General features: G+C 44.5%; 1 protein-coding gene across 5 annotated transcripts; it reads left to right on the forward strand.

The window, feature by feature from the left end:
- The first annotated feature begins 804 nt into the window (after positions 1-804).
- Positions 805-20,062, forward strand: LOC311141502 (uncharacterized protein). 5 transcript variants are annotated; one of them, XM_084176844.1, is made up of 13 exons: positions 805-1,444; positions 4,134-4,799; positions 8,380-8,427; positions 10,051-10,095; positions 11,094-11,336; positions 11,552-11,593; positions 16,633-16,731; positions 16,862-16,951; positions 17,743-17,847; positions 17,939-18,031; positions 18,757-18,909; positions 19,029-19,101; positions 19,196-20,062. In XM_084176844.1, exons 1-12 carry the CDS (start codon positions 1,400-1,402, stop codon positions 19,089-19,091), a joined length of 1,692 nt encoding a protein of 563 aa, XP_084032970.1. In that variant the 5' UTR covers positions 805-1,399; the 3' UTR covers positions 19,092-19,101; positions 19,196-20,062. The 5 variants fall into 5 exon arrangements, with proteins under 5 accessions (XP_084032970.1, XP_084032971.1, XP_084032973.1 ...); XM_084176845.1 differs by lacking the exon at positions 10,051-10,095; XM_084176846.1 differs by lacking the exon at positions 17,939-18,031 and having other exon boundaries at positions 1,230-1,444.
- The last annotated feature ends 627 nt before the right edge of the window (positions 20,063-20,689 follow it).

The raw sequence follows: 20,689 nt of genomic DNA on the forward strand, positions 1-20,689 counted from the left end.
GTGGTGCCAGGGATCGAATCTACTACCCTGGCGTTACAAGCGCCATACTCTACCAATTGAGCTACAGAGGACCACAGCTATATCCATAGATTCCACCATGCACTCTTTAACCTCTTGAATGTAACTAAATGTAATCAAAAACATAATCCCCAAAGGTAATTATGTATCATGAGAGGGCCATAAACAATAACTAGTAATGTTGAATATCCAAGAAAGGTTAAAATATCACATTTCTGGTCTTAAAAATAAAAGAAAAATACTGAGGTGTAGTCAGTTTTGAGGAAACTAGCTCAAGCACACAGTACAAATATGATACAATATGAAATATTTTATATGTATTTCCTATTCAACAAAACGATGACTTGAAATCACTTATATTTTTTCTAAATATAGCATAATCCATTTATAAAACGACTACCTATAAGATTTCACCTTCCTTATAACTGTAAAATACATATTTGTATATTTAGTGTTAGAGAAAATATGCATATTTTCTGAAGGTCTCTCTGGATCAAAACGTCTGCGCCCCATCGTTGTGAACCTCTCACTTTGCTTCCTGAACTCCTTAGGAACTCGCCTTTCATCTCATATGAATCTTGTCCGTCCATGACAAACAAAGTGTTTTTTGTTTTACATTTATTAATTGATTTAGATTACTGGCTATAAATCGATCTCTGAATGTGCTAAAGCCACGAAACCACTCTCTCCTGCTGGGCTACAGGAGCTACTGACGCGCGCGGAGGTGGAGCACGGAGAACAACATAGCGCACGTATAAGATGCTCATCTATGATGTTGCTCAGATTATTGCAATCGATTTTCAGCGAGTGTGAATATCATGACTGAACTCGGAAACAAACACACTTCACAAGATATGCTTACTCTATTTCTCCCGAGCTAAAACCCTGTCCTGATAGAGCCGCACAAATAGGACACTTGCTCAAGCACAAAGTGAGGAAGACTAGACAGCCTAGCCAAGCGTGAGTAAGACCGCATTTGGCCACCATTTCAAAATTCAAACAGAATCAACAAATTCGAACTCGAAAAACGGGTCTGGGTACGTTTTCTGAACCCGTCCAAAACGACGGAGTTACATAACATCAGAAAACAACGTCAGTTCGCGGACAAGGCAAGCCCACTCGATGCTAATCAACCAAGGGGCGCACACACCCCTCTGTCGTCAACGCCCCCCGCCGGATAGGTCCAGGCAGAGATGAGAAAACCAACAACTAGGGCTTTAAAAACATCCACATTGTTCTGTCCATCAGTAACATCTGGTCATCAGACCGGGTACTGCGGCTACGTTCTCCTATTTTCCGTCGCACACTTTCTTCTCCTCCATCTCCGGGGAGGACAGAAATCTAAGTTTATAGTTATTTCTTGCGTCAACCCAAAACGAACATGCCGAGCAAGAGGAAGAAGAACAAGCGCCGCATGAGGAGGGTGGTAAGTGCCGACAACCTGGGTTAGTTCAGTTTCTCAGTGTTGTAGCTAATTATGCCAGTGGTTCCCAACCAGGGGTACTAGGACCCCTGGGGGTACTTGGCTTATCCACAGGGGGTAGGTGGGAAGACTCATGAGACAATAGGCCTACTGTTAAAATGCACATGAGGGGTACTTCAGGGGTACTCTTTGCAGAGCAAAATTCAGTTGGTGGTACAGTAACCGAAATAGGTTGGGAACCACTGAATTAGGCTATTGTCACCTGCGATGTTTGGATTAAATTGTTCCCTTCCACTCCGGTAATCGAAGTGCAATGAACATTTCATCCATTGAAATTATGCCAAACATCAAACTTTATAATATTAAGTTTGATGTTTGGCATAATTTCAATGGATATACATATATGGAATGGATGAATGATCGGTACCATGATTGAACAAACCTCCTTGTAGGCTAACTAAATTGTTTGTCAAACCTAAATTACTTCAGTCATGCATTTTTAAGCTGAGTGGATGCATGCGAAGAAACATAATTTCCAATCCATCCATTCCAATCCGCCCAACTACATGACGGGCACCCTGCATTGGATGTGGCTTGTCGAACTATGTTATTTACTCCTGGCTCTCCGTTCCTCTCCTTGCTGGCTTTCCGTTCCTCTCCATGCGGCGCGGGAACACAGCGCGCATTTGGCAATGTTTGATAAGGTCCGTGCGTAAAATTTTATCACGCTGTGTAGGCTACTCGGCCAAATAGGCTATCTATAAATTGTTATAAACAATCAGTGACGTGGTCATGCTGGTTCGTAGATTTTGTCAATTGAATGAACTGTTTATCACTAGCACACAACATCGGCTAAAATTGCGCTCATATGCGGTGAGTGCGCTCGAAGTTTGTGGTTGCAATTGCTTGGCCAGTCATTAGGTCTAAACTGTCACCTATTCATTGAATTGTCGTGAACGGAGTTATTGTCGTGAACGGAGTTATAGCATTTAACGCACTGGTCGGATTAGTCAAACATCTTAATTGTCAAATCGGGATGGCAAAAACGTACGCTTTTACACACGCACATAGCTGGCAAAATGCTCTGCACACTCTGTACCTGGGGCTTGGGTGGAGGGCGGCAGAGCCTCCCCAAACCCCCCCCCCCCCCCCTCCATTTACACCATGATCACCTTACACAAGAATGGGACACATTTGTCCAATGTTACCCCCTAACAATGTGTATTCTTAAATTAACATAAATTAATTACAATGTATATTATACAAATCATTGAAATGTTATCCAAGGCTCTGTCATAGGTCTGCCGTAAGCCAGTTAACATTGTACATGCACTACACTTGAGATCCCTTGCAAATACTTCTCAATATGGTGAGATGGGAGTTCTCCTAAGCACGCTCCCCCCTAACTCAAACCAAGGCTGTATTTGGTAATGCATTTTAGGCATGCCATGGGCCTGTGCAATCTTTGAAACCTGTCACAGAAGCCCAGATAAAAACGTATCCAAAATCCTTATCACCTTTGCATGCTCAAGATATCTATGGAGGTGCATGGGTGTCTTCGATATTTACATGGATGACATTACTAAAGAAGTATGGTGGACAATAATATGCATTAACATTACTAAACAAATATTGTGAACAGTAAAATTAGGAAGACAAGATGTCTATAAGAATATATATAAAAATCAAAATGGAACTAAAAGGGACCCAAAAACAGCCTTCCATGGACACTGAAATCTGTTTCATGTTATGTAATTATGAACTTAAATGTATTGATGTGAAAGTTGATTTGTATTTATGTGAATGATTTGATAGTAAAATGTGAAACTTCAATAAAGATTTTTAAAAACAAAAACAAGAAAGGAGGAGACTCTCTTGCTGATTGATGCTCCAAGTACTAACTAGTGCGCATGTTCTACTTCAGTACATTTCTTAACTTGTGCTTTTTACATGTGCTCCCCTGCCCCTTCAAACAAGTCTCTCTAGTTTCTTTCCAAAGGATGACGATGCCTGGTAAATGCTTTTAAGACTACTCCTATTGACTGGCTCAAAGCTTTACATCGTACCACTGCAAAGGGGCGGGAGGGGTTGTTTTGACTGACAGACCAAAAGGCAGAGCTGTTTTTTTTATGTACACTCACTGGGCTTATGCGCTTGGTGACTGTGTAAACTCTGCTGGCTGGCTGGCCCTCTCTCGCAGCTAATGAAGCTTGGGGTGTGATTATAACATGATTATAACCAGATTATAATAAGATTGATGCGATTAATTCAGTTTGCCCTGTGGGGCCCCATCCCTAGCCCTGAGCCCTGCTGACTCACAGGTTTCGGTCCCGCCTGACTTGACATGTCAGAATCACTCGGATTCAGCCAATTTACCACCATTATCCAACCCGTTTTGGCCCCCTCCGCCCCATTGATTGGCACCATAGCCCAAAGGTTTAGTCCTCTGTCCTCTCTTGGAAAACATGTTGGTCCTAGTTTGGCATTCCTGGTATTTCATCGAATAGAATAGGCCCCCTCCCCTCAACTCCAAACTAGACAAGGAATTCAATAACAAACAGCCCTCTGGCTGGATTACCTTCAGCAACCTCTCCCCATCTTTTTTCTCTCCATCTCTCACTGTTTAATCAAAGCAGAGTGATTCATAGTAAAGTTAATCAGACACACTTCTCTATCTCTCTTTGTTGAGCAGCAGGCCCAGAGGAGAGTCCTCGAGGAGCAGCATTCTACTGGCACAGGCAAAGGAACCCCAGGAGTGGCTGCCGTGGCGCCCCCCCCTGAAATATCACCTTGTCCCCCCCTTCTCCCACCCCCTCCAGTAGTAAAGGCCCCTGTCGTAAAGCCCCCTGAAATATCAAATTGTCCCCCCCTTCTCCCCCCCACTCTAGTAGTAAAGGTCCCAGTCGTACAGCCACCGGCCCAAGTCAAAGTACCAGAGCCTGAGCCTGTGGTGGCAGCGGTAGAGGCTGAAGTGGTGGCAGCTGAGGTTGAAGTTGAGACCCCAGTTGAAGCTCCAGTGGAGGTTGAAGTCGAGGCCCCAGAAAAAGTCCCAGTCAAGTCTCCAGAAGAAGTCCCAGTCGAGGCCCTAGAAGAAGTCCCAGTCGAGGCCCCAGAAGAAGTCCCAGTCGAGGCCCCAGAAGAAGTCCCAGTCGAGGCCCCAGAAGAAGTCCCAGTCGAGGCCCCAGAAGAAGTCCCAGTCGAGGCCCCAGAAGAAGTCCCAGTCGAGGCCCCAGAAGAAGTATCAGTCGAGGCCCCAGAAGTAGAAGCAGAAGCTCCAGTTGAGCCCCCTACAGAAGAAACTGCAGCAGTGCAGGAAGTTGAAGAAAGTGTCATTCCAGAGACTGAGCTAGTAACGGAGGTAAGGACCCGCTCTCTCATTTTGAATTTGTTTGGGAATGGGGAGGATATGGGTTCAGGTGTAGTTTCTGACGTGTTGGGCATGGACTGGGATTTTTAGACAAATGATCCAGTTTCTGTACTTAACATTAAACCAGCACCCAACACTTGAGTAAAGTTCTGTCTTTGCTGTGCAAAATGGTTGCCCTGGTTGCTTTCCATGGAAATGAGATGAAGTAGCGTTAGCGTGGTCTCCCTGAGGGATGGCTGTGGGAGGAGTGGAAAGGAGATGGGGGGGGGGGGGGCAGTAGGAGAACAGCATGTTCTATTTAACAGAGGCTGTACATGTACAGGAGTGTGGGCAGGGCCTCTGTTGCAGTCACTATACATTAACCTTGTCTCCTGTAATTTGTCTTGGATGGATTTGTCTGTTCTAAAACTGATTTCACTTGTGTTTTCCAGAAGATTGTGGTAAGAGTAACTTAATAAGATGATATTACTTTCCTCTAGAGCTGTATTAAGGTTTTGTAATGAATCAGGTTTGCTAACACTTTCCCCTACACATGATTGGCGTTAGTTCAGCTGCTATATTTTGTAAAGTTCCTCCCATGCTGTATGACCACACTGTATGACATGTGTGTGCTGACATGTGCTCTCACATGTATGTGAGTGTGTAGCGAGGGATGAGTGGGTGGTTATATACGATGATGGGCTCATGGTCAGCCGATAGAGCTCCACAGTAAGATACCAGCCCCCCACCCCCCTTGCAGGCGGTGCTCAGCCCTAGGATCCCCGCCCCCCTAGCCCACCCACCCCTCTTTTCCCCAGTCCTATGCTGCTGCACTTACCATAGACATGCCAGATACGCCTTAGACCTATACACACACAAGTTTTCATAAAAGTACTTTGGACTCACGCACACACATAGTGGGTGTATTATACACACTCGGTATCAGGATAGTTTTATTTAGTTGGTAAGATTTACACATTACATTTACATCATTTAGCAGATGCTCTTATCCAGAGCGACTTACAAATTGGACACATCCTTGTACTCTTAACATAGGAGCGCTGAGACGTTGCACACACCCACATCCATACACTGTAAGTGCTGGTAGAGAAAGGGTGGACAGTTGGTGGCTCTGGTCAGTCAGTCGGTTGCAGTGTTTTCACCATGGGGCTCATATTCAGCTGGCTGCGGGGGCCAGGGCCCCTAGACTCCACACTACTACTGGACGTCACCGTAGAGACACAGGTGAGCCCCCCCCCCCCCCCCCCCCCCCCCCCCCTCTGATGGGGGGTGTGGTAATCTTATCCTCGAGGGAGGGGGCGGGGCATCTGAGGCCGAACATTTTGTACCAGGCAGCTTTCTCTCTTGGCTCCTATAGCCCCCCTCCCTCCTCTTTCCCGCTCTTCCCCTCTTGTGTGCTTGCTTATGGGGCCCCTATAGAGGTGCACTTTACAACCTGGCATGTGTTGTCACTGGGGGAGGGGCCAGTGTATGCACATGAGTAGATAATGCCGTGTTGCCACTGATTGATGTTGTAGGGGTGGGAGGAGACAGAATATTAGGTTGCCAGGGCTGATTTCTCCAAATGCTCTCCAGGCCTAATCTTAATGTGGAAGCTATTCCGTTTCTGATGTGGAAGTGTCCAGACTTCTGCACAAGTGTTAAAAATTCGTAGCTCAAATCCAGTGTATTGGCAATGGAGATCTTTCAACAAAAGGATAGCGGGGGCATGGATGTCTCGGGGGTCCATGCTGCCTGCCTAGTTGGCAGACTAATTCATCACCTAGTGCCTCTGCATGATGTCCCCCCACCCTTGAGCCCCCCACCTTTCTAGTGCCTGCCTTCCTGGGCTGACTGTAACTAGGCCTTTGTTATGAAAGGTGACCGTTTTTTCCCTGCTTCACCAATCTCTCTCTGTCTCCCACATGTGGAAGCATTTACCATATAGGAAGCCTCTCCAGAATATAACAGGAGGCTAGCTCTCCTACGTGTGTTCAATCATTTCTCTATTTTGCTCTCCAAAACTTCCCCTCCATTGGAATTGGAGTGCCATTTAGCTCTTTCAGGATTTATGTAGTAAAGGTCAATGTTAGTTTTTTTACATTGAGGGTATATTGTTCCCTAGCTTCTACAGTAAAAACAGGAACTTGGCTGCTAGGAAGGAGGAGGAAGAAGGGGGTGTTTATTAGGAACAATATGTACATAATGTTCTCTGAAGGGGTTAAACTGTGGTCTGTCTGATAGAAAGGACTGCACTAGGATCAGTTTAGTACATTTTGTTCCTTGAGTACTTATGTGGCTGGCGAGACAGAGCTGCGATCAGACCAGTTTGGTACACAGTGTTCCACAACGGCTAGGGATGGGAGGGGCGGCTGTGGCTATGTGAATATAGGCTGCCAGTGCTGAGTGCAGAGTAAATGGAAGGCCTGTAGCCCACAGTCTCCCTCTCTCCCCTACACAGCTATATATTTACTTACCTGGAGCTGTAGACTACATGCTTGTTTAGTATAGTTATGGTGGCTCCTTTGTTTAAGGGTCCCTTCAACAGAGTACTTTTAGATCCCTTGTCCTAGTAACATAACGTACTAGAAAAATGCTGATGACTTAAACTGCCCATTTGAACAGAGGTGTTCTATCTGCAGTTTGTGTAATTTCGGTGTTTGACCATGTTATCTGCGGTTTGGTCAATATGTATGTGGTGTGATTAGTGTAATCTGCTGTGTTGGAACTGGATAGGGGTGTTTTGTTAAGGTGCTATCTTGTTGCCTTGCTGATGGGCCACATTCATCTATCTATCTATCTCCCTCCAATAGGGTACCCTTTTTAGAAGTCTTTTAGACAGGCTTTTCTCTAGCCTGGTTAGTGTAATTTATAAAGTAGCACATAGACTTTATGTATGATGTGCTCTGGACCGTGTCAGTATTGGTCAACACACCTGACGGCACAGTGTGTGTGTTCGGTACCAAGTGTGCATGCTGTGAATTACGCACTGAGGCGGAGAGATGGACCATGTGGCACACAAGACAAAGGCTTGGCAGAGGGGAGGGGTGAGGGCAAATATGGCTTCCTCGTAACCTCCATCTTGAGCTCTCAAAATATATTTGTTCTCTTTTCTTTGCCTGCCATGGAGAGAGGGAGAGAGGAGGGGGCGTGGCAGCTCTCTGGCATTATGTAAATGGCTCTAATGTTACTGCTTGTTGCATACCCCCCCACACACACACTCCTATGTAGCCAACACAAATCCAGCACTGAGGGAGGTGTGTGTGTGCAGTGCATCCCTAGTGTGTTTTCCAAGGAAAGGTTTATGATCTCTGAAAGTATGTTTTGCCAAACCTTGCATTTTTTTGACATGGGTGAAAAACAAAACAATTGGGCACCACCGACCCACCCACCACTGTTTCTAAAATAAAATGCCATCATGTACTTGTTAGAACTTAAGTCTGAATTGCTTAATCCTAACCTGATGTCCCAAACCAGAATGACTGCTGCTCTGCCACTCCAGTATCGGGCTAATTTAACGTTATATCCATTTGCGTATAGCAGTCAGTGAAATGTATATTCATAATGACTCCTTTCTTTCTACTTCTTCCAGGCCGCACCCATTCCTGAGGCCCCTGTGTCAGGTCCTGCTGAAATTGAGGTAAACCCCCCCTGACCCCCCTCCAATCAACTCACTGAACTCTGTTCGTCAACTTGCTGAACCAATCAGGGGCCAGCCAGCCCCGGCCACCCCCCTATTCTCCCACAAGTAATCTGCTGTTGCTCAAACATGGTTCTAGTTGAGCAGCAGGGTCTGAACAAAGAACAAGCCTGTCTACAGAAAGGTGTTCCTACATGTATCTAACACAAATATATGTAAATGTCTGCTCTATCCAAAATTACAACCAACTAATTGCAGCATTACCGCAAAAATGGAAGAGGCAAGTGGAAGGGGGAGAAAGTAAGGAACTTGTCTGTCGGCCCTGCATTAAAGACAAACATTGGTTAAAGAAAATTGTGATTTAAAAAAAAGTATACAAGTTTTATTTAAGGACCAAAAAATTGACAGCTGTGCCATACAGATTGCAAAATAGTTGGGAAGAGATTTTTGACGTACCGATTCCATCACACTTGGTTTATGAACTGATACATAAAACGACGCCGGATTCAAAACGTAGAGTTTTTCAATGTAAATTATTATACAAAATTCTTGCAACCAATAGAATGTTATATATATATATGGGGGATACAACAATCCCAGCTTTGCAGATTTTGCTGCGAAGAGACAGAATCATTAGATAATTTGTTTTGGTACTGTCCATATGTAGCTTGTTTTTGGTCACAGATTCAGGAATGGCTGAAGAATTGCAACATTTACCTGGAGTTAACTCCGCAAATAACACTGCTGGGTGATCTGAAAAGTAATAGTCAATCGATCAATAATATAATAATACTCTTAGCAAAACATTTTATCTTTAATTAACGATCTCTAGTAACTACAGTATGAGAATAGAAAGGTTCAGAACTTTTGTGAAACATCACAGCACAGTTGAAAAATATATGGCAAATAGAAATCAAAGATAGATGGGAGGGGTTGAGGGTAGCTGAAGCATGGGACTAAAAACAAACAAAAGATAACTAATGTAAAATATACTGTTTGCGTAAAATGTATATTGTATGTATAACGCTTCAAACACACCGACTGTGTCATTGTGTCACACCAGAAGTACATTCATTTCCAATGGAACGCTGTGTTTGCTTTGCAGCATTGCGTTGCAGAGGTAGTTGCAGTGCGTTGCATATGTTGGATTTATCGAAAGTATGCGTCAAACTGTATACGTAAACGGGTTGACAGAAATGGTGCCAGAAGGTGAATGTTGAACTATTGTTGCACACATATTTAGATGATGCTGCATACTATTTTGAGCAATGACGCAGTTGGTGTGTTCAAAATAGTATGCGTGAGGCTTTGAACACACCAACAGGAAAGGTGTTACTACTAGAATGATGCCATCTTCCCACCTTTTCACTACCAGTGTGGTCAACAACTACCTCTCCTTCTGCATTAAGTTGGACCATTAATTTACATTTTACATTTTAGTCATTTAGCAGAGGCTCTTATCCAGAGCGATTTACAGGAGCAATTAGGGTTAAGTGCCTTGCTCAAGGGCACATCGATAGATTTTTCACCTAGTCGGCTCGGGGATTAGAACCAGCGACCTTTTGGTTACTGGCACAACGCTTTTATAAATATGTAGACTAACTCCTTGTCGTCCCTATTCAGGTCCAGGTCGAAGACTCCGTAGCCATTACCACAGAGATAGCACAGGTAAAAACTAACCGGTTTCTCAAAAACATCTTAAGGCAAAATTCATCGTTAGAACCTTCGTAGGAGCATCGTTAAATGTCTGAGCTTTTTCCCAAAACCATCGTTATTAACATTGCACTTGAAAACGCTCGTAATCTAACGCCTGCCTCAGTCCACTCGTAGAACAGCTAAATGCATCGTAGGGTGGTTTTCTTTCCCTCCCGCGTCACTTTACACAGAAGATCTCCGCTAAACATAGAATCACAGGGTTTATCCATCTCTGACCGCCAATAACTTCTGAACAAAGTTGACTACAAATGTAAAGTTGCCAATGTCTTTGCAATTGATACAAACAAGCGACATATTAAAATATGCTTCAAAATGAAAACCGAGAAAACTTAATTGAAATATAAACAGTAGGCTATAGGCCTATTTCAATCATATTGAAATACATTTATTTTTCAATCGAGTTCTATTTAGCTACTTCTAGGCTACTGTCTGTAATTTCTCTATATATTTCATGATGTGTAGCCAAACGTGCGCAATGATGTGCCAAATTGATGATTTTGTGCATTTCTATTGGGTAAGCATTAGAATAAGTCACCTCAATATTTACAACCGTAGGTGATAATATTGCTCTAGGAGCTGATCAGTCATCAGTATTGTGAAATAATTATAATATTAAGGTAAGATTTGAATGGGGAAAGCTGACCTGAGAGCAGCGCTCTCTTTCGATCCTATAAAGTATTGACACATGCTCCAACGGTGCACTTAGCGACCGTTCTCTGCGTGGTGTTTTGGGAAACGCATCTTCGGCCGTTGTAAGAAAGATGCATCGTTAAAACACTCGTAAGCCTAACTTCCACCGCTGTCGGGAAACCGGGCCCAGGTGCATGGTAGAATCTGTAGTGAATCTATGGTACATTAGTTGAGTGTTTCTGTAGTAGCCCACTGTGTGTGTATCAGCCATAGTGCCGTTGCATGGTGTGGTGTTTGACCGTGTTCCACTGCATGTTTAGACTCATGACGAGCCGTCGCTCGAGGCTGAAGTGGAGGCTGAAATAGTTGCGGAGGTCCAAGCGAAGGTTGAGGCAGAGCCAGAACCAGAGCCCGAGCCTGTGGTTAAGGCCGAAGTTGCCCCTGTAGTAGAAGCTGAAGTTGAATTTGAAGAGACTGGGATCGAAGCAGGAGACAGTCCTATCATCAAAGCTGAGGCCATTCCTGAACATGTTGATGTAGAAGAGGACCCATTTGTCAAAGAGGTGCTACATCTCTCAGCTCTCACCTCTGCCTCTGTTGAAAACTCTACTGGAGCCCTTTGTGTTCTTTTGCGTGATGTTGTCTTGTGTGAATGTACATGTAGTGTGTGGTTTGCTCTGATCTTTCCCATTTCTATTAAACAGTGTTCAGAAAGCATCTGATAATGTTTTTCTTTTTGATTGTTTGCTTTTTTGATTGTAATTTCTCCTCTTTTCAGCATGAGCCTGTTACGACAGAGGCTCCTGAAGAGGTTCCAGTGGTAAGCTGACATTCCTTACTACACTGAACAAAAATATAAATGCAACATGCAACAATTTCAAAGACTTTACTGAGTTACAGTTCATATAAGGAAATCAGTCAATTGAAATAAATTCATTAGGCCCTAATCTATGGATTTCACATGACTGGGAATACAGATATGCATCTGTTGGTCACAGATACCTTAAGAAAAGGTAGGGGCATGGATCAGAACCGGTCAGTATCTGGTGTGACCACCATTTCAAATCAAATCAAATCAAATGTTATTTGCTACATGCGCCGAATACAACAGGTGTAGACATTACAGTAAAATGCTTACTTACAAGCCCTTAACCAACAATGCAAAGTAAAACAAATCAAAAAAGTGTTAAGTAAAAAAAGCAAATAACTACAGAGCAGCAGTAAAATAAAATAACAGTAGGGAGGCTATATACAGGGGGGTGCCGGTGCAGAGTCAATGTGCGGGGGCACCGGCTAGTCGAGGTAATTGAGGTAATATGTACATGTGGGTAGAGTTAAAATGACTATGCATAAATAATAAACAGAGTAGCAGCAGAGTAAAAAGGGGGTGGGGGTGGGGGGGCAGTGCAAATTGTCTGGATAGCCATGATTAGCTGTTCAGGAGTCTTATGGCTTGGAGGTAGAAGCTGTTGAGAAGCCTTTTGGACCTAGACTTGGCGCTCCGGTACCGCTTGCCGTGCGGTAGCTGAGAGAACAGTCTATGACTAGGGTGGCTGGAGTCTTTGACAATTTTTACCGTCTGGTATAGAGGTCCTGGATGGCAGGAAGCTTGGCCCCAGTGATGTACTGGGCCGTACGCACTACCCTCTGTAGTGCCTTGCGGTCAGAGGCTGAGCATTTGCCATACCAGGCGGTGATGCAACCAGTCAGGATGCTCTCGATGGTGCAGCTGTATAACTTTTTGAGGATCTGAGGACCCATGCCAAATGTTTTCAGTCTCCTGAGGGGGAATAGGCGTTGTCGTGCCCTCTTCACGACCGTCTTAGTGTGTTTGGACCATGATAGTTTGTTGGTGATGTGGACACCAAGGAACTTGAAGCTCTCAACCTGTTCCACTACAGCCCCGTCGATGAGAATGGCGGCGTGCTGAGTCCTCTTTTTTTTCCTGTAGTCCACAATCATCTCCTTTGTCTTGATCACGTTGAGGGAGAGGTTGTTATCCTGGCACCACACGGCCAGGTCTCTGACCTCCTCTCTATAGGCTGTCTCATCGTTGTCGGTGATCAGGTCTACCACTGTTGTGTCGTCAGCAAACTTAATGATGGTGTTGGAGTCGTGCCTGGCCATGCAGTAATGGGTGAACAGGGAGTACAGGAGGGGACTGAGCACGCACCCCTGAGGGGCCCCCGTGTTGAAGATCAGCGTGGCAAATGTGTTGTTACCTACCCTTACCACCTGGGGGCGGCCCGTCAGGAAGTCCAGGATCCAGTTGCAGAGGGAGGTGGTTAGTCCCAGGGACCTTAGCTTAGTGATGAGCTTTGAGGGCACTATGGTGTTGAACGCTGAGCTGTAGTCAATGAATAGCATTCTCACGTAGGTGTTCCTCTTGTCCAGGTGGGAAAGGGAAGTGTGGAGTTCAATAGAGATTGCATCATCTGTGGATCTGTTTGGGCGGTATGCAAATTAAGTGGGTCTAGGGATTCTGGGATAATGGTGTTGATGTGAGCCATGACCAGCCTTTCAAAGCACTTCATGGCTACAGACGTGAGTGCTACGGGTTGGTAGTCATTTAGGCAGGTTATCTTAGGGTCCTTGGGCACAGGGACTATGGTGGTCTGCTTGAAACATGTTGGTATTACAGACTCAGTCAGGGACATGTTGAAAATGTCAGTGAAGACACTTGCCAGTTGGTCAGCACATGCTCGGAGTACACGTCCTGGTAATCCATCTGGCCCTGCGGCCTTGTGAATGTTGACCTGCTTAAAAGTCTTACTCTTATCGGCTACGGAGAGCGTGATCACATAGTCATCCGGAACAGTTGGTGCTCTCATGCTTGCTTCAGTGTTGCTTGCCTCTAAGCGAGCATAGAAGTGATTTAGCTCGTCTGGTAGGCTTGTGTCACTGGGCAGCTCGCGGCTGTGCTTCCCTTTGTAGTCTGTAATAGTTTTCAAGCCCTGCCACATCCGACGAGCGTCAGAGCCAGTGTAGTACAATTCAATCTTAGTCCTGTATTGACTCATTGCCTGTTTGATGGTTCGTCGGAGGGCATAGCGTGATTTCTTATAAGCGTCCGGGTTAGAGTCCCGCTCCTTGAAAGCGGCAGCTCTAGCCTTTAGCTCAGTGCGGATGTTGCCTGTAATCCATGGCTTCTGGTTGGGGTATGTACGTACGGTCACTGTGGGGACAACGTCATCGATGCACTTATTGATGAAGCCAGTGACTGATGTGGCGTACTCCTCAATGCTATCTGAAGAATCCCGGAACATATTCCAGTCTGTGCTAGCAAAACAGTCCTGTAGCTTAGCATCTGCGTCATCTGACCACTTTTTTATTAACTGAGTCACTGGTGCTTCCTGCTTTAGTTTTTGCTTATAAGCAGGAATCAGGAGGATAGAGTTATGGTCAGGTTTGCCAAATGGAGGGCGAGGGAGAGCATTGTATGCGACTCTGTGTGTGGAGTAAAGGTGGTCTAGAGTTTTTTTCTTCTGGTTGCACATTTAACATGCTGGTAGAAATTAGGTAGAACGGATTTAAGTTTCCCTGCATTAAAGTCCCCGGCCACTAGGAGCGCTGCCTCTGGATGAGCGTTTTCCTGTTTACTTATGGCCTTATACAGCTCATTGAGTGCAGACTTAGTGCCAGCATTGGTTTGTGGTGGTATATAGACAGCTACAAAAAATATAGAAGAAAATTCTCTTGGCAAATAGTGTGGTCTACAGCTTATCATGAGATACTCTACCTCAGGCGAGCAAAACCTTGAGACTTCCTTAGTATTAGACTTTTTGCACCAGCTGTTGTTTACAAATATACACAGACCGCCACCCCTTGTCTTACCGGAGTCAGCCGTTCTATCCTGACGATGTAGCGTATATCCCGCCAGCTGTATGTTATCAATGTCGCCGTTCAGCCACGACTCGGTGAAACATAAGATATTACAGTTTTTAATGTCCCGTTGGTAGGATAACCGTAATCTTAGGTCGTCTACCTTATTTTCAAATGATTGAACATTGGCTAATAGGATTGATGGAAGAGGCAGTTTACTCGCTCGCCATCGGATCCTTACAAGGCACCCCGACCTACGTCCACTTTCTCATGTGAATGACGGGGATTTGGGCCTTGTCGGGTGTCTGTAGGATATCCTTCGCGTCCGACTCATTGAAGAAAAAATCTTCGTCCAATACGAGTTGAGTAATCGCTGTCCCGATATCCAGAAGCTCTTTTTGGTCATAACAGATGGTGGCAGAAACATTATGTACAGAATAAATTACAAATAACGCCAAAAAACACACATAATAGTAGAATTGGTTAGAGGGCTGTAAAACGGCAGCCATCTTCTCCGGCGCCATTGCCTCATGCAGCGCGACACATCTCCTTCGCAGTGAGTTGATCAGGCTGTTCATTGTGGCCTGTGGAATGTTGTCCCACTCCTCTTCAATGGCTGTGCGAAGTTGCTGGATATAGCCGGAAACTGGAACACGCTGTTGTACACGTCGATCCAGTTCATCCCAAACATGCTCAATGGGTTACATGTCTGGTAAGTATGCAGGCCATGGAAGAACTGAGCCATTTTCAGCTTCCAGGAATTGTGTACAGATCCTTGCAACATGGGGCTGTGCATTATCATGCTGAAACATGAGGTGATGGCGGCGGGTGAAAGGCACGACAATGGGCCTCAGGATCTTGTCATGGTATCTCTGTGCATTCAAATTGCCATAGATATAATGCAATTGTGTTCGTTGTCCATAGCTTATGCCTGCCCGTACCATAACCCCACCGCCACCATGGGGCACTCTGTTCACAACGTTGACATCAGCAAAACGCTTGCCCACATCTGCCATCTGTCCGGTACAGTTGAAACAGGGATTCATCCGTGAAGAGCACACTTCTCCAGCATGCCAGTGGCCATCGAAGGTGAGCATTTGCCCACTGAAGTCGGTTACGACGCCAAACTGCTGTTAGGTCAAGACCCTGGTGACGACGAGCACGCAGATGAGCTTCCCTGAGATGGTTTCTGAAAGTTTGTGCAGAAATTCTTCGGTTGTGCAAACCCACAGTTTCATCAGCTGTCCGGTGGCTGGTCTCAGACGATCCCGCAGCTGAAGAAGCTGGATGTGGAGGTCCTGGGCTGGCGTGGTTACACGTGGTCTGTGGTTGTGGGCCGATTGGACATAAAACGTTGGAGGCGGATTATGGTAGAGGAATGAACATTAAATTCTCTGGCAACAGTTCTGGTGGACATTCCTACAGTCAGCATGTCAATTGCACGCTCCCTCAAAACTTGAAACATCTGTGGCATTGTGTTGTGTGACAAAACTGCACATTTTAGAGTAGCCTTTTATCATCCCCAGCACAAGGTGCACCTGTGTAATGATCATGCTGTTTAATCAGCTTCTTGATATGTCACACCTGTCAGGTGGATGGATTACCTTGGCAAAGGAGAAATGCTCACTAACAGGGATGTGGCCAAAATATGAGAGAAATTAGCTTTTTGTGCATATAGAACATTTCTGGAATATTTTATTTCAGCTCATGAAACATGGGACCAACACTTTACATGTTGCATTTATATTTTTGTTCAGTATCTTTTTTTATTGTGCAACTTCTTATACATGGGACATATATTATCTAGATGCATTTTCAAAGCATTCGTATCAGTTCAATGCAGCCTGGGCTTTTGAGCTTGTGATTGTTCCTATTAGGAAGGATATGGCTCCACCTAGTGGATAGCTGGAGCACTTCACAAATTTGACACTTCAGTGTTTGCTTCCCTGGTCCTGCCTGTATTAAGCAATGGTAGATTGTCACCTATTTTTTGCTTTGGGATTAAACTGACATGTGCCCCAACCTCTCACCTCCCAGGAGACAGAAATTATCCCAGAAAAGCAGTCGGAGCCCGTAGAAGCCCCGGTTGAAGAAGCCCCCGTAGCCGAGGTCTCTCCAGCAGAGCCCCTTGTAGAGGTAAGGTTGACCAACATATGGCATTTTCAGTCCTTTCACGTTTCTCAGTAAGAAAGTAGAAATGGAAGTGAAGTTGGAATTTGTACATTTTAACATTGGGCTTATGTGTAACTCTGTCTACTCTCTCCAGGCCCCAGTAGACCCTGTCATCGACACAGTGGCTGACAACTTTTTAATCACAGAATCTGTCCCAGTTGTGGAGGCAGCCATGGCCGAGCAGGTGAAACTCGCGCTCCAATCATACCCACACATACACACAATGACCACGTTTACATGCGCACATTATTCCAGATAGTAGCTCATATACCGCTTAAGGTCTTGTTCGGGATAAGCTGTTTACATGCATTCATTCTATCGATGTAATACATTCTGGTGAGCACTACTTTAGTCTTCTGGGCAGCACTACTTTAGTCTTCTGGACAACAAGTTATGACAAGAAGAGAAGCTGCATGTATCTAACTATAGTTGACAAATGGCCTACCAAACGTCGGAAATTATAGGCAGAAAAGTATCTAAATTAGGAGTGAAAGTAGCCTAAGCCAGTAGGCTATACGGTCCAGTACGTTGTATCAGCAAAATAAATTATTATGGAGGATCGAACATGCACAGCTATAGCCTACTTTTTAAAATGATTTGTTTGACAATCAGATGAAAACATCACACGACACCCATGATATGCAAAACTGAGCCTGCGCAGACCACAAAAAACAGTAAACGGGATAAGATGTTTACATGCCACAGTATCCCGTCTAAAATCAGCATATCCCAGGCTTCTTAACAGGGTTTCTCATAACCGGGATACAAGCTTTTTCGGGTTATTGGCAACGGGACATGATGTTTATATGCGTCAACTCAAAAACAGAATACTTCAGTATCCCGAAAAATAACAGGATATTGGTGGGCATGTAAACGTGGTCACTGATGTAGTTTTGGCATACCTTTAATCATACAGTATGACCCCCTGCTGATGTCCCCTTCCTCAAGATTTGACTGTGTGTCATCTCTGTTTAGGTGCCCGCAGTCCCAACAGATTCACTTGACGCCCTATCGGAGTTGCTGAACGACATCACCCTAGTCACTGAGCCCGCCCCTGTCACAGCTGATGAAGTCATTGACGTGAGTTCTCCTACTTTTCTCTATGCAGAGTCGTTTTAGTAGAGCAGACGTGATACACACTCCTGTAACCCCATTGTCTGGTTGGTCTCAGGAGCCAGAGTGTGAGGAGAAAGAGGTGACAAAGATGGGGGCGAGAGACAACACACTTCCACCCGATTACCGGCCCTCCCCGGAGGACCTGCTGGTCAGAGTTGAATCATAATAACCTAAAAACTTCTCATCTACTCACTCATTTAGAATAATGAATTCAACCAACTCTTTACTCAATCACCTTGCTATATAATAAGCCTTAACATAATCAAACACTTGGGTGAAGGCTATCCTCTCATAACTTGCATCATTTTAAATGCTCTCGCACATTTTGAAATGTGGCATTCCAGGGGTTCTTCCTCCCTCATGGGTTTCTCTCTGCCATCTTTGGATCGATCCTCCCTCTCCTCCCTCCTTGTGGTCTTCCTTTTTACATTCTGTTCATTCCCTGGGATGTGGGCTGTTCCAGCTTGTTTTATTGCATTGGGCATGCCATGTACTGTAATGGGAATACTGGTTTATTTTTGAGGACTATGGATATTGATTACTGCATTTTGATTTTGATTTATTAGGATCCCTATTAGCCGATGCCAATGGCAACAGCTAGTCTTACTGGGGTCCGACACATAGCGAAAAATACATTACAGACCAAAAAAAGACTTTACAATTTACATACATTTAAAAACATGTAATGTGTGTGTGCATTTATCAGTTACACATACATGTTAGTACATACCCACAACAAGTAGGTCACATGGGGTAGGTCACATTGTTGGGAAAGAGCTTGCAAGAAAGACATTTCACTGTACTTGTGCACGTGACAACTTGAAACTTAGTGGTGCGCTCAACAACATTGACTGACTACGTTTCCTTTCACAGGCTAAAGAGGTCATTGAAGCCCAGATGGAAATCGAGGCCAAAAATGATGCCATAGATGAGAAGACGGCCCTTGACGTCCTTTCTGGAGATTTCTCTGCCCCCCAGCCTGTCATCTCAGAACTGCAGTGTCACACGCAGCTCGCCGCCCCCAAGGTAGGAACCTATAGTGTATTGAACTCTCCCAACCAATTGTGATCTGTCTTTATAAATATTTAAAATCAACCACTCTCCGTTCTTACACACCCATCTAAACTCCTTCCTTGTTCTTTTAGGATATCCCAGCAGAGGCAGTGCTGAATGGACACATGGCAGCTGAGGTGGCTATTGAGGGATAGATCTCTACGGGTGATGACTTGTTTAATCTCCCTAAAAACTGCGTTTGAATGCATAAGGTCTGAATTGGCATTAACATTCTGTTATTGTTTCTGTCTCCCCACAGATTTCCTCAGTCAGTATGGACTGAAGAGAGCCTGACAGGGAGCCGACCAGCAAACTTTACTTTTCATTTTTTAGGGCTTAAAGGGACCGCTGGGAAATTTGACAGACATCCAACACTCAGTGCCTTTCCTGCTTGGGTTCTTACCCCTAAAAATATTAAACAAGTTTAAAATGCGACATGAAGGGGGGGAATAAGACTCTTTGGATCAGAATGTGACAATTTGGAATAAAAAAATAATAGATTTCTGTATCTCAATACATGTATTGTGGATTTGCTTCAATTGTAAATGGCATACTGGTATGAATACTGTAGAATTGATGAATGTGGCAATGGCTTGTCTTCACATTTGGACCACGTTTGTATGGATGAGAGGGATAGTTCCTTGTATGCGTTTCCTGTTTTAACCTGGTTTGAGTCCTTTTTGTGAAGGGACAGTATCGCAGATTGTACAGTACCATAGACCCCCCACACCCCCCCACCCCCACCTTCTCCCTATCCCCATTGTGGTACTTTTGTTTTTTCAGGGACTGTATGATGACAGCTCCACCCTCTTTACTGTGTAGTGTCAGTGTGTCTACAGTCCCAAGTCTGTCCTGGGCAATGTGAAATGGTGTGTAGTTTCAGGCCCTCTGACCAGGTGCTCTTGACATTTAATTACCTACGCTACCAACTGAAAATGGAGTACGGGGGCTTGTAGATCCTGTTTTTAGTTTTGCTTTTCTAATTCCGTTTTGTATAGACCATACAATGTGGTACAACCGCTGTCTGTGTTCAGTTACGTGCTCTGGAAGAGACCATGGAGTTATGTAATTGAGGAGCTGGGTTGGATTTCATTCACCTTTTTGAATAAAGATGTTACTCACCGTGTCCGTGATTCAGTTGTTGGCCTGTGTTCCACATTAGCATAATGTTTGAAACCATAAATACTTTCAGGTAGCTGAAGTAAGCACATTTAGTGGGATGGAATACAATTGCCATTGGCTCACGATCCTTCATCAATATGTAATAGTACCACAATCTAGAAATGTTGCTATCTCACAGTTGGAGAGAGTTAACATTACATGCCAAAGCATACCATATAGGTATGTGAACTTGTTTCTTTACCAAAGTGGGACATAATTACAACCAGGATTTCTGTCTGAAACTTGCTCAGGAAAAACTCCAGGCTCTAGTCCTCTGCTTCTAGGAGGTTCAATTAGGAGACTGGAATCATTTGACTTGTTGGGTAATTTACGTATTTATTTGGAGGATCTCCCCAGATCCATAGACGTCTGCTACTTCAGCTGCGTTTACACAGGCAGCCTAATTCTGATCTTTTGACCAATTACTGGCAAAAGACGTGAACTGATTGGTCAAAAGTCCAATTAGTGAAAAAATATTAGAATTGGGCTGCCTGTGTTAATGCAGCCTTAAAGGGATACTTCGGGATTTTGGCAATGAAGTGCTTTATCTACTTCCCCATAATCTCTCATGGACAGATTCTGCGTGTGAAGT

Source organism: Coregonus lavaretus (genome assembly GCF_964263955.1).
Source record: "Coregonus lavaretus genome assembly, chromosome: 14".
Classification (NCBI taxonomy): domain Eukaryota; kingdom Metazoa; phylum Chordata; class Actinopteri; order Salmoniformes; family Salmonidae; genus Coregonus; species Coregonus lavaretus.